Consider the following 14,541-nt stretch of genomic DNA (forward strand, 5'->3'; position numbering starts at 1 on the left):
GTGCACCCTGTTTAATGCAGCAAGTGGGTGTCTCGATTCAAACATGGTCGGCCGCAAGCTTCTTTTCTCTCCTGGACTTTGCCAGGGCATGTCCTGTCCATTCGTACCTCAGCATAACAGCATGCCTACTGTAGTGACTCTGGTGAGGAGGTGCGCCTAGGATGGTTTGTCTTTAAGCTCCGGCCCCCCAGTGTGAAGAAGCAAGGGCGACTGGCGAGTGATTTGCTGCTGCGCTCTCTCCGAAATGGACAGATGGGATGGGATAGGCACGCACGGAACGGCAACGGCAGCGGCACACTCAAATGATGACTGACTCTGGAGGCCTGTAACAAGAACGAGGTGAGAGCCTGCCGAGTAGCCGATCTCGAGCGCTGTGTTCTGGCGATCTTCGTTTCTTTGCATAAAGTTGATAGGCCCGCGGGCCTTGCGGCTCTGGTTCTTGTCTGCATTCTTTTCGGTACCCGGTTTGCTCGGCCCCCTCCATCATCCATCATCGGTGAAAAATGAGAAAGTGAGATGCGACATGGAGGGCCACCTCAAAGCACGACTCCATAACCACGAGCAGCTCGGTTTTGAAATATTCTCTCCTGTATCCCGATTTAGGATCGAACGACAAGGAGCCAAGGTGGACGCGGGGAGGAGCTGGATCGCCTGCACTACCACCTCGCCCAAACCCAAAAGGCGCGTTAGTTGGCGGGTTACTGCGTAGCAGGCAGGCAGGTTTGGTGAGGTCCCCTGGATTTTCCCTTCCGCTGGGGATTGCCCATGCCTTTCATGGGTTCTGCAGACCATAGGGCACCCACCCACACGACTGTGGCCAGGGATGGTCAGTGTTGGCACAGGCAGTTCAAGGGGCCGCGGGATTCGAGGGACGCGAGAATATGGAGAAGGAGACATACTACCTAGACAGACTCGAATGCGAGAATGAGACTGCCCAATAACCGGCAGAATCCTAGAGACTCCAGACTCTAGAGTGCAAATACCTGAAGAGGAGGTAATCCTTGCCAGCAGATCTCATGTGTCACGGCCGAAGGCCGGACGGGGGGTTCCATGCGTAAATTTGGTTGTCGACCGAGGTTGAGAAGAGACGAAAGACATGAAAGACAAAAAAGGCGCCTCCCTATGGAGTCTGTATGGATTCCAATTGGCATGTCAGGGGAAAGGCTCGACGGTTGCCGTCACAGGCTGCGGGAGTGAAGCCAGGTTGTCAAGTCAAGCTTCCACTCCGTTGTCTCGTCTAATTTTGCCAATGGTCGAAAGAGGGGGGACAGCCAGGAGAAGTGCAGGAAAGTAACATCGAGAGCGAAAGAACAAAGCAAGCTATTGAAGCTGAGAATGCAAGCCCGCATCTGCTCTGCGCTTGCGTCTGGTCAGCCCAACATCTGTACGGAATACTTGGTGTAAGCGATGCCCCCATCTGGACGGCACATTGGCCGATTGTGTGCTGTGATTCGTGGGCGCGCTTTCCCAGCTGTGCTTCCCCCAATGATTCTCACCTTCCCTGCAATAGTTTCTATTGAGGCTGCAGCTTCTTTCGCAAGCACGACAGCTTAAGGTAAGGTAAGGTAGGTAGGTACCTTAATTACTCCATGGCAGGACCAACAGTTACCTTCCGTACTTGCCCACCTCAGTTTACCTCAGGTACCTATTTTGCGCGATAGGTAAGGTAAGGTAGGTGCCCGGTAAATGCACTTTGTAGTTTGTACCTTGGTCTTTCCGAATATTCGTACCAGAGGAAGTGACCTGGACTTCTCTTTCCCACTTCTCACATCTCACGGCGCCACTGAAAGAAAAGGAAGAGAATCAAGCTTTCCTCGAGTGATCCCTCGCAGCTTGGCCAACCCCCAGTGCCCCCGTCTGGATCCTCTGGGCCCCTCAGCTCTCATTTCCCACCTTCTGCCCGTCCAGAATTGCCAACGGGAGCACGTGGGCAAAGTTAACCCTGTGCGAGTCTTGACTCTCGACTTTCTGAAGAGATGGCAGCGATCAAAGCCCACCAGGAGCCTTGCCTTTCTTGGCGATTCCAAGACGTACGAGAGAGCGAATCACATAATACCACCCCCCGTCACAACCGGACTTCCCACAGTGTCCCCTCTCCAGCTCCCTGACTCTTAAGTCTTTGCACCCGAAATATCGTCGCCTCCAGCCACAGCCCACCGGTACCCGTCCCATTGAATCTCGCGGAGAGAAAAGAAACGACCAGGAAAAGTGAAGAGAAATGAAAAAGACAAGCACACAAATCATCCCCCTTGCTCTGCCGCAGCTGAAGGAGATACCCGTCACCTATCGAGACCACATTGATGAAGAAGACGGAACCCCGTCGACCATCGTCTTCCAAGCCACCATAATGGACACTAAGTATTCGGCTTATTTTTCCTCCATGGTCCCCAGGTAATAGACTAATAGTCCATGTTCACGGCACGCTTTCCCACGGAAATGGGTCCATGGAATTGCGCACGGCACGCGGGATTCCGCCTCTCCTCTACGGATAAAGCTATGGACTATAGCGCGCTTTACACCTGCCTGTCCGCGGTCGCCGTCCTTGTCGATGGCCTACTCAGCGAATCATGTAGCATCTTTGATCGTATGCCGATGGCCCCTGTCGATTTGGCGTGTCTAGGATGCTTAGTCAAGCCTCCGTCCAGCCAGCCAGTTCTCACGATGCTTGGCGCTTCCGTGGCTGCAGTCCTCGTACAGACGAAATTGCACCCAGCTGCGCCCTATTCCACGGATATGCACGCAGCACGCCGCACACAACGGCCATTCAACCAGCGCCAAGACACTGCCTCTTCCCAAAAAATGAAGGGAGCATGTCAGCAACACTTCAACCGTCAGCAATGATCTTCTCAGTTCGTGCAATCATCGAGTTGCTCCGGGGCTGGGACGGCAAAAGTTCCAAATAAACTTACGCTCTACCAACACCAGAGACACCATCATGACAACACCAGCCAACGCCTAATGCGACGGTTTCTCTGTCCAATGCCAGGTGGGAATTGGCGCCAAAGCCAAATCGCAGCTGGCGAACCCAAGCAATGGATCTACGCCAAGGATCCACTGATTAGCGCTCCGGTTCCATTGCTTGGACTTCTTTTTTTGAAATCACCACACCACAGGCGCGGCAGATGCCGACATAGCTTATGCCAGCCGCTATCAAATAGTGTGCACATTCGCCATTTTGGTTGCAATGGAGTGACTGAAGACACCGCGGAGCTGTCTCTCTTCTTTGGGACCATCGCCGGCTCGTCGCCAGGGTCACAATCACAGGGTGGCCGCAACCAAACGGAGCAAGCATTGACGAAGGAGAAACATGAAATCCCCGTCCTGGGAAGTTGGAGCCTGCCTCCTAGGGGGTTTTGCGACAGTTTGGACTGTTTCGTTCCATTGCAACCGAGGCCCACATCGGTAGCAACTGCGAAACCCGCTTCTTCTTGCCCTCCATGGTGAGGTTGTCTGAACGTCAAAACGGTTTCAACAGATGCTCTCAGACCAGCCCACCGTCCATGGGCACGCAAAAGCACGGGATGCCATGGGAATGAGACTTTGATGGACCCCGAACCCGCATACCTCTTGCTTTGCCAAGCCCGTCCGGCAAGACTTGCAACAGAAAAGCAACGTTTCTAACCAAGGAGGTCGAGCCGAATTGTCGCAGATGGCCCGCTCGTTGATGTCATGTTGCCCTCGTGCCTATGTAGGTTTGGAGGAAAGCAGAAAATGGATCGTCGATGCCAGCCCCGACTCACTCAGAATCGTCCCATCGAGCTGATGGTAAGGCTATTCGCACTAGTACCGCCGAAACGTCAGTAGGTAACTCGAGCCCCCTGGGCCAGAGTCAGATCTGAGCTGGTCTGACTGCCCAAAGACACTCCCAGCAGCACCCACTGCCTGGCCGCCTATCAGCAGTATCGCCCAGCAAAGGGCAGCGTGGGCGGTCTTCCGGTCGGCCCGCTAAAGTTCCAAAATAAGCAGTCCCTTCCAGGCGAACTTTCAGTCTTCACAGCGCCCATAGGGCATGCCTGCCATCGCTGCAGCCTGCCACTCTTCCGGCCTAGTCCCTGTAGGGCGCGCCGAAGAGTCTGGACCACAGGGCCTTGACCATGCCAACGCGGAGGGGCGCATGGCACGGGAAGGGGCCCAGAAGATTGGTAACAGCAACAAAAGGGGGACAGACGATGGACAGTGTGACAGCCTACCTGTATCCGTATGGATCTAGGAATCGCCGACGAGCACACGACCACTAAACCGCCAAAGCGATGCAGGATAATGTCGCCATTGACCGGCTATGGGGTGACGGGAATATCCATTCAGCCTTCAGGAACGCAGCATGAGGGTCGATTCCAGTGGACAGCCAATCAGCCAAGGGATTCGCAACGAACAAGCTTTGTGTCGATGCGGGCCTCCCTGCAAAGAAATTCGGGTCCATCTAGGCAGACAGAAATGAGACTGCCCGGCTTCTGGAATTGCTCTTCGTATTCCCCCGGCACAAGGATTTGGCGGGGAACGGTGTTGCCGGTGGTATCCTTTGAGCAAAGGCAGGCGGTGCAGAACATGGCGAGGTGGGACTCCGTAAAGAGGCCCCGTTTCTCTCGGAAATCGGGCACCTGTCGAGCGGATGCTAGTGCACCGCTAGCCTCGTGGTCGGGTCACTACAGTATAGTAGGTGTGCTGTCGTTGGACTGGTGTTGGACCGTAATGGTGGTGTTGAGAATCCGGGGCTTGGGATGCCGCGGGTCGCGATTCTGAACGCATTCGGATGCATTGTTGGCAGTGGTGCCTGGTGTGTTTGCATCGCCACGGAAAGTTTGGAACGACGACAGTTCCCTTTCTTGGGGTTCCATGGGTCATGGACGCGCAAGCTACCGTGGTATTTGGGTTTCCAGGAGGATGGGAAAGTCTCCGAAAACTGGGTTGTCGTGTGTCGAGAAGGGGGCCGCGGATCGTAAGTGGTTCATGACGGGAACTGCGTGTCCACGACAGCGTCATGAAGAAGACGGTTAAGTTGGTTTTAGCTTCTGGGTAAGGCGGACGCGGACGCGGACGCGGATGTAGACGCAATCCGTGGCAGGGTTGTAGTAGGCATGCATTCCTTCCCATGATCCGTCTACGATCTGTCCGCGTATCCATGAAGCTTAGACTACTGCAGGCGATACTTTGGACAACAACCTTTACCTTTGCAAGTTCGGTGATGGTTCCGAGACTCTACTAGGTACTCACGGAGTACGGAACGACGGATAGTCTACTCGGACAAAAGAAGAATTAAGCTTGAGGTAGCAACTGTGGTTGGACGGACGGGATATTTCCCAGATTTACTACCCTCCATTTTGAAATCATCTCGAGGCAATACCTAGCAATGCGCAGCAGATGCAGCATTCAGAATCCAGCTGCTGCAGCAGACACACCTTTCCCTTGATGGACTGCGGAAGACGCTTCTTTCGGCCACCGATCAGTCTAACTTATCCATCGTATGCATTTTTTCTTTAGAGTTACCAAATCCAGCGACTTGGTCCGGGCGACGCACCCTTGTCGAAATCGACTGACTCGGCGTCCCTTCCCCACCAATATCCTTTCCCCGTCCGTGCACGCACCCTTTTTTTTGTGTCGTTCTTGACTCCTTCCCAGAGTGCCCCCCTGGCGTGGCCTGGCCCCCCTTGGCACTTTCTTTCACTTCCTCTGCCACTGCCTTCCCTTGGAGCGCGCCTTCTCCGTGGCTCCAATCAACTTGGCCTGCAGCCTTGCGCCGACTTCAGTCCATTCGCGATCGCGAGGCTGAGAAAGGTCTCGGTCAAACGCCTCAAACCATCATCACCAACACGCCCCATTGAGTCCTCGTACTCTTGTCGTTCCTTTACACTGAGGCCCTCAAGGGCAAGTCGCGCCTCATGTCCCCGACAACACCAACGGACTTTGGCTCCTTTCCCCCGCCCCTCACCCGCTCCTCAACCCTCCCGACAGCCCTCAGCACCGGCACCACGAACAGCAGCACGAACAACAGCACCACAAGCTTCCACCAACAGCGCCAGGACCGATCCCGCCTCGCTCCCGAAGATGCCTTCCTAGCGACATCCCCACCGCGCCGACCCGTACCCTCCTTCCCCGATGTGTCCACCCTCGGCGCAGACCACCGCGCCGCCCGCGCACGCCTCCGTCACAATGCCGCCTCTGCAGTCGCTGGGAGCCACCGCTCCCGCTCTCGCCGGAGTCGCAAGCGGACTTGGAAGAAGCTCATGTGGGTGAAGCAGAGCTACCCGGACAACTACACGGACCAAAATACCTTTCTCGAGAGTCTCCAGCGCAACCCGCGCCTGCAGCCCTACGACTTTTGGCCCCTCGTCGCCGATTCTACGGTGATTGTCCAGCACGTCTGCTCCGTCATCCTCTTTATCGTATGCTTCGTCCTTATATCCCAGGAGCGCGTGTCGCCCGTGTCCATTGTGTCGTTCAGCAGCATGGCGACGTTCTTGGGGTGGCTGCTGTGGGAGCGCTGGGAGGCCGACGAGGAGCGGAAAGAACTGGGTCTGGCGGGCGGCGGCAGCAGCAGCGCGACGGCCGCGGGGCGGAGATTGGAACCAAGTCGAAGGACGGGGAGTATGAGGCAGCGGAGCCCGCCGCTGCATGATGATGGTGGTGCCGCTGCGGCTTCGTCTACGGCTACAACGGCCACGAGCTCCGCGACGAATTTGTCGAGTACCGCTGGGGCCGAGCGGCCTCGTCTGGCGCGGCACTCCCACTCCGCCTCCGCGAGCTCTCTCATCTCTTCCACATCGGCGACCTCGCAGTCCGTCTACCGCCGCTACAGCCAAGAAGTTGGCAGTAGCATGCCCCTCCCGCGGCGGTCGTCTTTCCCGCTGCCGGGCGACGACAACAGCCGCCTCAACCAGCGTCTCAGCACCGTAAAGAGTGCCATCCTAATCTACTCGACCCTTCTCGGCCTCTCCCCCATCCTCAAATCCCTCACAAAGTCGACTTCGAGCGACAGCATCTGGGCCATGTCGTTCTGGCTCCTGACCATCAACATCTTCTTCTTCGACTACTCGGGCGGCGTCCGCGTCAACATCCCCGCTTCACTGTCCACCAATGCGGCGCTCATGGCGTCAACGGTACTCGCTTCGCGGCTGCCGTCCACGGGCCAGGTCTTTAGCCTCACTCTTTTCAGCATCGAGGTGTTTGGGCTGTTTCCCGTGTTTCGGCGGTATGCGCGCCACCGGAGCTGGGGCTACCACTACGCCATGACGGTGTTCCTCGTGCTTGGCGCGGGTGCTGGTGTCGGGGTCATCGTGGGTGATAACGGCGGCGTTGCTGCTGGTAGTTGTGCCGGTATGGGGATATCCTGCTGGCCTTGGAAGGGCGCCGTCGCGGGCATGGTTGTCAGCGTGCTCATCTCGGCGATTGCCATGGGCGGGTGTAGTTGGTGGCTGATTGGGTTGCAAAAGTACAAGAATGAGATTTATGGGCCGTGGGATCCGGCGAGGCCTATTATTATGAGTCGACGGCTTTGGGACGATGGGTAAGGGTTAGGTAGTAGGCATTTATGAGTAGTAAAAGTAATTTGATGAGAGATGTTTTTGAAAAAGTTGAATCATGATATTGCAGAGAAGTGATGTTGAGACTGGCTAATGAGTGTGTGCTACGGGATTCTATGGCTTCGCGAGATACTGCAGCTCTTGGACCTCCTCGTCGCCACCCTTTGACTTTACTTCTGCGGCGTTGCGAGGTAGGCTACTATCCGACGCCGTCACCTTTTTCAACTCCTGAGTCTCTGAACTTTCAATCAACTTTTTGGAGACACATGCTAAACATAAACCCCAGAAAAGAAGATAGAAGAAGAGCCCGCAAAGCGACATTTCAATGTCGGAGAGGTATGCCTCGATGCTGTTCCCGGCGCTGTTCCCTGTGCTGGCTCTGGTGCTGTCCCTGGTGCCGTCCACGGCGCCGTCGTATTTACACTCATCAGTGAATATGGTCTCGCCGGCCGCAGACCTTCTCTCCAGCTCGGAGAGAATCTTGCTTCTACTGACCATACGCTCCGTGATGACGTTCAGGGCATTCATGTGAGATAAGAGCCGATGATTCTCTCGGTAGACGTGACTCGCTCTGTCTGTCAAATCCTCCTGAAGAATACCAAGGGCATTTAATTGAGATTCAAATCGTCGTATCTGTCGGGAGAGCTCCTTCTTGTCTTCCTCGTCTTTTAGTTTTTTTGCGTCGAGGGATGGCGTTGTTGATGATGATGAGGATGCTCTTCGCTGTGACAGTGTAGGTTGGAACGCTGATGTGAAGCTCGCGGATGCGGCTGTCATTGGTATGATTTTCGGCCACGGACACTGGTGCGAGAGGGAGAAGAGCGGTTTCGGTCGCGATGTGCGCGGGGGACCGTCGCGGAGGCTGTAGCGGATGTACCTGTCGATGTCTGGGTGTACGACTTTGGCGCGGAGGGTAGATGCGTTTGAGAAGAGGCGGGTTTGTGGTGGTGCTGTGGGTGTTGTTGGGAAGGGTGATGGTCTTGTGATTATTCCGGGGAGTGGCCTCCGGAGAGTGTGGAGGAGGGTTTGGGATGCCATTTGTTCTGGTTTGGTATGAGATGGTGATTTTTGGTTTTGTCTTGTTCGAGTTGTAAATGAAGTTGTCGAGGGTGATGTCTGATATGTTACTTGCGCGGCCAAAGTTTTGTGGTCAGGAGGATGGTGAAGTATGTGACGGAGAGGGTATGAGCCCGAGGCTGATGAGATGGTCGTCAAGGTTTTTGGTATACCTTGATATCACCAGAGCCATCCCTTTAGTGTGACTCAATTTTGCCGCCGTTTACATGTCTACCGTATTGAGTTGCGAAACCTTGTATCGCAAACTGTGTGGATATGATCTTGCGATGTTTCTAGTTCTGTGTGAACGAGTGTTGTTCCGTGGCTCCCATGAAGTCTCGCAATGGTATATGAGGTTTCGATCCATCTATACATGGAAGGGCGATGAAGGTAAGTCAAGGACCTTGTCAACCCTACCAAAGATAGGGGTGTTGTGGAAATGTGTGATAAGGCGGTGGGAGCGGAAGCTGGACGCAACGACCCATCTCCGAATCATCTTGTCTGCTGGTTTAGAAGGGACCTTACGCCTTGAACTGAACTCGCAGTTTATATCGTGTGAGTTATGTTACTGAAGATATCAATTCCAAGCTACACCGATATCTTAACAGCCAATACCTTCAAAGTTCAAAAACATGTTCAGCACTATCCTCCAAGCAACACCGCGGCTTTACAGTCACTTGGCTACCAGCAGAATGATCTTGCCTGAAGTTCAGTCTCGATCCAGAACCGCAAGAAGTGTAGGACCACACAATCTTCGCCTCATCAACGTCACCCAGATACTCTCAAACCCTATCACATCAGCGCAAGAGATCCTTGAGTCCTCCATAAACTGCAACCAAAGCAGATACGGCAGCCCCCACCAAGACAACCCATTCCAAGGCTTCATACGGGGTCCAAGGAAGACCAAGGGGGTTTACAGATACGAAGCGCCCAATAGAAAACAACAAGTGACATCTCCGACCACATCCAAGTCATACCTATCATCCTTCGGCACTTTCAGGGGTCTCTTCACGCATGTCGTTGAGATTCTGGACAACCCGAGAGAATGCGCAATCAACCGGTGGACAGATCGGGAGGGGGAAATTGGAAGGCTGCCGGAAAACCAGGGCGATATCGTGAAACGGCTTCAGGCTGTGGAAAGGCGTCAGGAACTTCACTCTTATATGGTATACTGCGTTGTGAGTGGGGTTGTGCTCGCGACTGCTCTTTCGATTCTTGTGGCGTTTGCTGCCAGCGAGATCAGAGACAAGGGAAGCAGGATAAAGAGTGATGATGGACCTGAGCAAGAGGCGGAGAAGCTTTCTACCAGGCATTGATATGGTAATGCAATAAGATCATCCGAATGCACCTGAGAGATGACTTGGACTCCCGTCGTGCAAACTGATGGTTGAAGGGGTTACGGATTAAGCATGCAGCAACACTGGCATGTAGAATAGATACCCTCCAATATCATCAAGGGGCTATCAACTGCCGTTATCTCTTCAACTGCGAGGCATTGCAGAGATTCTAATAACAAGTAGAAAAGATGTGGCCAGACGTCTAGTGCTTACACCAACGTTACATTGTACGCTGAACCACGTACATGCACCTGCCAACCTGCAGGTCATGTGGCTGTGCCACATCCATACTTGATTGAAGTAGACATAGGCAGCCTCATTGCCGAACTCTTAATCGTTCCTTCACTTCACTGTTTAGCATACGTGGCTCTTACGCTTCTTCGGTCTAAACCATACACCAGCCGTCCTAACCTCTTCTTCTCTTTCGCACCGTCTTGAAACTATGACTGCGTCACCGGCCGACTACCAGTACCAGGCTCTTTCAACGATCGACTCTATACGTCTCCTCAGCATCTCGCGAGACGACCATCATCCCCACGGACTCTGCCTCTCGCTCAAAGAGGTCAGTCTGGATGATGAACCGGTCTTTGCCGCCCTGTCTTATACTTGGCAGCTACCCAAGTATAGCAACTCTGAGCAGACACAAGAACCCGGGCCGGGGAAGTCATTTGATGTTGTGTGCGACGGCAGGTCGATGGAGATATCCGAGAACTTATTCGATTTCCTCCGCACCATTCTCGAATATCGGTGTCTACCGAGAAAGACAGAAAAAGCTTCCTCAACGGCTCCCAGGTGCCCGCCCAAAGTCAGAACTGCTCTGGAAACCATGCCACTGTGGATAGACGCATTCTGCATCGACCAGACCAATAACGAGGAGAAGAAGCACCAAGTCCTTCTCATGCACCGCATTTACAGCTCGGCACAGAACGTGCTGGTGTGGCTTGGACTATCAGAGCCTGAGTCTGAGGTTCAGTGGATTCACGACAGGTTCATTCCTCGTCTGTCTCAGGCACGGAAAAAATCAGAATCCATAAAGAATCTCTTGCAGGAGGACCATTACTGCAGGACGCCTGAAGTCATTGATCAATTGGGATATGACACATGTTCCCGGTGGGCTACATCGTGGTTCATATTTGCAAAGTTCCTCAGAGAGAACCGCTGGTTCGATCGCGGTTGGGTCGTCCAAGAGGTTGCTTTGGCAGATCCAGCCCAAATCCACATCATGTGTGGAACAGCTGTCTTGAACTGGAAGCGCCTCGGGGCATTTATACAATTTCTTCACGAGGCTCGATGGAGCCACTCATTGGAAACACATATCGAACGGTCTTTCGAACATGTGAAACTATTCTCCGAGATCCAATCCCTAAAAAAGCCACGGAGTCTTAGCAGTAGGCATCTTGGCATCGGAGGTGGCCTACATAAGATCAACGGAGTCCGCCCACTCTTGGCCGAGCTTGTGTACTACACGAAAATCGGAGGCTGGAACGCGAGATCGGAGTCCGCATGGCTCGCATGTGCCAGCTTCATCATATCTACTCTCCGCTCTTTCCAATTTGGAGACGATCGCGATCATATCCACGGGTGTTTGGGTATGCTGTCGATGCTTCTCCCTCAAGGTTTTCCCAGCCCCATTGTTCCTGACTACGACCGAAGTGTGGAGGACGTCTTCACATCTGTTGCAGCCTGCTTTCTCCAACGGCTTCCCTTACTCTCGGAACTCAGACAGGTGGGCAAGGAGAAATCACGCCGGAACACTAAATTACCATCCTGGGTACCAGATTATTCAGTACCAAACTTGACGAAAATAGATCGCCATAAGCGATTCGACGTATCGACTAAGACTGAGGCAAGCCTCGATGTTTTAGAGGAGCACGAGAGAATGATATGGCCTTGTCAACTTAGGAGGCCATCCGTCATCGGACACAAGCTTACTTTGTATGGTGTGAGTATGGGCACTACGATGGGTAAAGTTCACGACCTCTTCACTCCAGAGTCTAGCTATGAGATGGCCTTGACGATGATCAGCTTCTTTCGGACTAGGCCATTCGAAGCCCTCTGTCGCCCTCAACTGAACATATGGGATAGGTTGGCAGCAGCAGTTCTCAACGAATGCTTGGAATTATACAACTTACACTTGCAGCCTATTACGCCTGGTCACTGTCTCACGTCTCGAACAGTCAACTATTACGTCCCGGGACGGCGAGAATTTGTACACAAACGACTCAACGGGTCCAAGGTGGGAGTTTTAATCCAGGACGAAATCTATGAGTGGGTTGAACTATATGAAAGTCAGAATCGCCCCTCTCGTCTAAATCCCTTCCCTTTAGATAGAATCCCCAAACTGAGTCCTTGCCCACTACATGTAGATACAAAGGTTTGGGAAGAGCTTGAGAACGAGTGCTTCTATCACACATCTAGAGGGAGTTTTGGACTGGGTTCCCCCTCCTCAGTACCCAATGACCAGATCTGGCTGGCTGAAGGTGCTTCTGTTCCTTTCGTTCTCCGCGAAGTCACGCCTGTGTCGAAGACTGACCAGGAGGATTCCCAACCTCCACTATTTCGCTATATTGGAGACATTGAGCTGTCTGATCTCGATATCTATTCCAGTCACTTCACCTTTGAGCAGCACCGATCGAGATACAAGGAAATCAGCATCATATGATAGATAGAATACCCACACGTTCGTTGTAGGAGGAAATAAGAACATTGCGGATGAGATCCGTTCCGCAAACACTCCCCCGCCACACCTAAGCAAAACAAAGAGCTATGTAATGCAAAACCACAATCTCCCCTTGCTGGGGAGGAGATCAGCAAAAGGAATTGCGTCGAGGGGGAATCGAACCCCCGGCTCCCCGACGCTGCTGAATGGCAACGGAGAATTTTACCACTAAACCATCGACGCGGCTTGAAATTCTTTGATTGGAGGTTATACTTATAGCATCGCTCACTAATATCGTCTCTCAATTTTGAGGAGAGCAGTCTTTCGTCACTCGATCATGTCGACACGCGACTGTGAAAATACTAAGAGGGTGTCCCGTCTTCAGCAGATTTGTATCCAAGCGAGTTGCTTCAGCCTGAAGTCAGATCACACATACTCATATCGCAAGTGCAACACATGCGATGAAAGAAATCCTTCTCATTGTTGAAAGTCGTAAAGGCATAATGCATGGGTCCTCCCGTGAAACCAGAAAAGCTGACCGCAATGCCATATCTCAAGATTGCAACTCCAGGTCCTGAAACGTCCAAATCAGCCCCCGTTCTACACAGTCAAAGACAGCAGGAGGGCGGTATCGTCTCTGCAGTGTCCACCTAAAACTCGGTCTAGGGAAAGTGTGTTTGCATTGGCGCCTGCCGTAGCTGTTCCTCCACGCGCCGTCGTCTGCCTTTCCTTCCAAAGCGCAGCATAGCCTCCCGCTTCCTCCAGTGTTTCCTCCTCTATTTGGGCACAGCGAATTTCGTGGTCCACTCTTTGGCCGTCGCGATGGCGGCCTGCTCGTCCTCCTTCCAGCTCTTCGCGACGTCGGCGGCGAGGGGGTCGTCGGGGTTGGGGGCGCCGAGGAGGGCCTGGATTGAGAGGAGAATAGTGCGGATCTGAAGGGCAGGGGACCAGTTGTCTAAACGGTAGTTCCTTTGTCAGCCATCCTGCGTCAAAACTCCATTGTTCATGTACTGCTACTCACTCTTCAGAACATCGAGGCAGATGCGGCCCAGCTTGTCGACATTCGGGTGGAAGATCTTGGTGAGGAAGCGAATCTTGGGGGGAGTCATGGGGTAGTCGTCGGGAAGGAAGAGCTCAAGCTTGAAGACACCGCCTGTGACACCTATTAGCCCTTTCCTTTCCAGTCAACTTTCCGTGAATGTATTGCGCACCTTCATACGGAGATTGTGTAGGTCCGTGAATTTCGACATCGAAGTAGCGGAGGTTGTCCTCGTGAGGGACGGCACTGATTCCGGGTACCCTTTGAAGCGGTCTTTGTTAGCAAAACATCGAGATATCACTAGCTAGGCAGGAGACTTACGGCTCAGCCATGAGACGCTCCGTCTCCTTGACAATACGCTTGGGCAAAGCCATGCTGGGCGACAAACGCTCTGGAGATTGTTCGAGGGTGAGGGAGGAAAGAAATGGTGACTGAGCTTCCTTGAGAAACCGAAGTTCAAGGCCAAGAAGCTGATGGCGGGGTTAAGCGAGTGATGAATGAGATGGAGCTTCCTTGATTTCAACTCGCCGGGGAAGGAAGAAAGGTCGCAAACGAAATCGCAATCGGATGCTCGGGATATCGGTTTGGAGCGGCGGCGACGAAGGTGACGAGTAGGCGGAACTGGTGGAGTGTTTCGAAAGGCAACCTTTGGGTATGGTGGGCATGTGCTTGGGAAAGCCTTGCTTGGGATTGCCCCGCGGGAGGGACCAGAAGCATGACACACTCCAGGCCTGGCTCGACGCTGTCCCGATAACAGTGACAGGGTGGAGACTGGAGGTGGTATTGGCGAGCTATCATTGGCCTAGAGGTCCTGGTGGAGAGCAAGTATACAACCGCAGGCTTGCTGCGGGAAGGTACATCATTGCGATTGTGGGTCCCCGACTGTCATCCCGTCCATCCACAAGCGTCCGTCCAGGATGCTCAGCGATGGAT

At 53.5% G+C, this 14,541-nt stretch overlaps 2 protein-coding genes across 2 annotated transcripts; one reads left to right on the top strand and one right to left on the bottom strand.

Annotated features, from left to right (window-relative positions):
• Positions 1–5,647: 5,647 nt before the first annotated feature.
• HER10_EVM0005611 (phosphatidylinositol N-acetylglucosaminyltransferase) lies at positions 5,648–7,505 on the top strand (the record flags this gene model as incomplete). Its single annotated transcript, XM_035475219.1, has 1 exon — positions 5,648–7,505. Exon 1 carries the CDS (start codon positions 5,877–5,879, stop codon positions 7,503–7,505), a length of 1,629 nt encoding a protein of 542 aa, XP_035332654.1. The 5' UTR covers positions 5,648–5,876.
• Positions 7,506–12,869: 5,364 nt separating this feature from the next.
• HER10_EVM0002454 (ubiquitin-conjugating enzyme E2 35) lies at positions 12,870–14,291 on the bottom strand. The gene is made up of 4 exons (XM_035472165.1): positions 13,930–14,291; positions 13,781–13,869; positions 13,591–13,722; positions 12,870–13,524 (listed from the first exon to the last, which is right to left on the bottom strand). Exons 1-4 carry the CDS (start codon positions 13,980–13,982, stop codon positions 13,346–13,348), a joined length of 453 nt encoding a protein of 150 aa, XP_035332282.1. The 5' UTR covers positions 13,983–14,291; the 3' UTR covers positions 12,870–13,345.
• Between the last annotated feature and the right edge of the window lie 250 nt (positions 14,292–14,541).

Source organism: Colletotrichum scovillei (assembly GCF_011075155.1).
Source record: "Colletotrichum scovillei strain TJNH1 chromosome Unknown Contig00006, whole genome shotgun sequence".
NCBI classification, from domain to species: domain Eukaryota; kingdom Fungi; phylum Ascomycota; class Sordariomycetes; order Glomerellales; family Glomerellaceae; genus Colletotrichum; species Colletotrichum scovillei.

Bases quoted from the DNA above. Each gene is read 5' to 3' on its own strand.
- HER10_EVM0002454 (XM_035472165.1), bottom strand. From the start codon at position 13,982: ATGGCTTTGCCCAAGCGTATTGTCAAGGAGACGGAGCGTCTCATGGCT. The intron at 13,723-13,780 runs GTGCGCAATACA...TAGGTGTCACAG, and splicing joins TACACAATCTCCGTATGAAG to GCGGTGTCTTCAAGCTTGAG. The intron at 13,525-13,590 runs GTGAGTAGCAGT...ACTACCGTTTAG, and splicing joins CTGCCTCGATGTTCTGAAGA to ACAACTGGTCCCCTGCCCTT.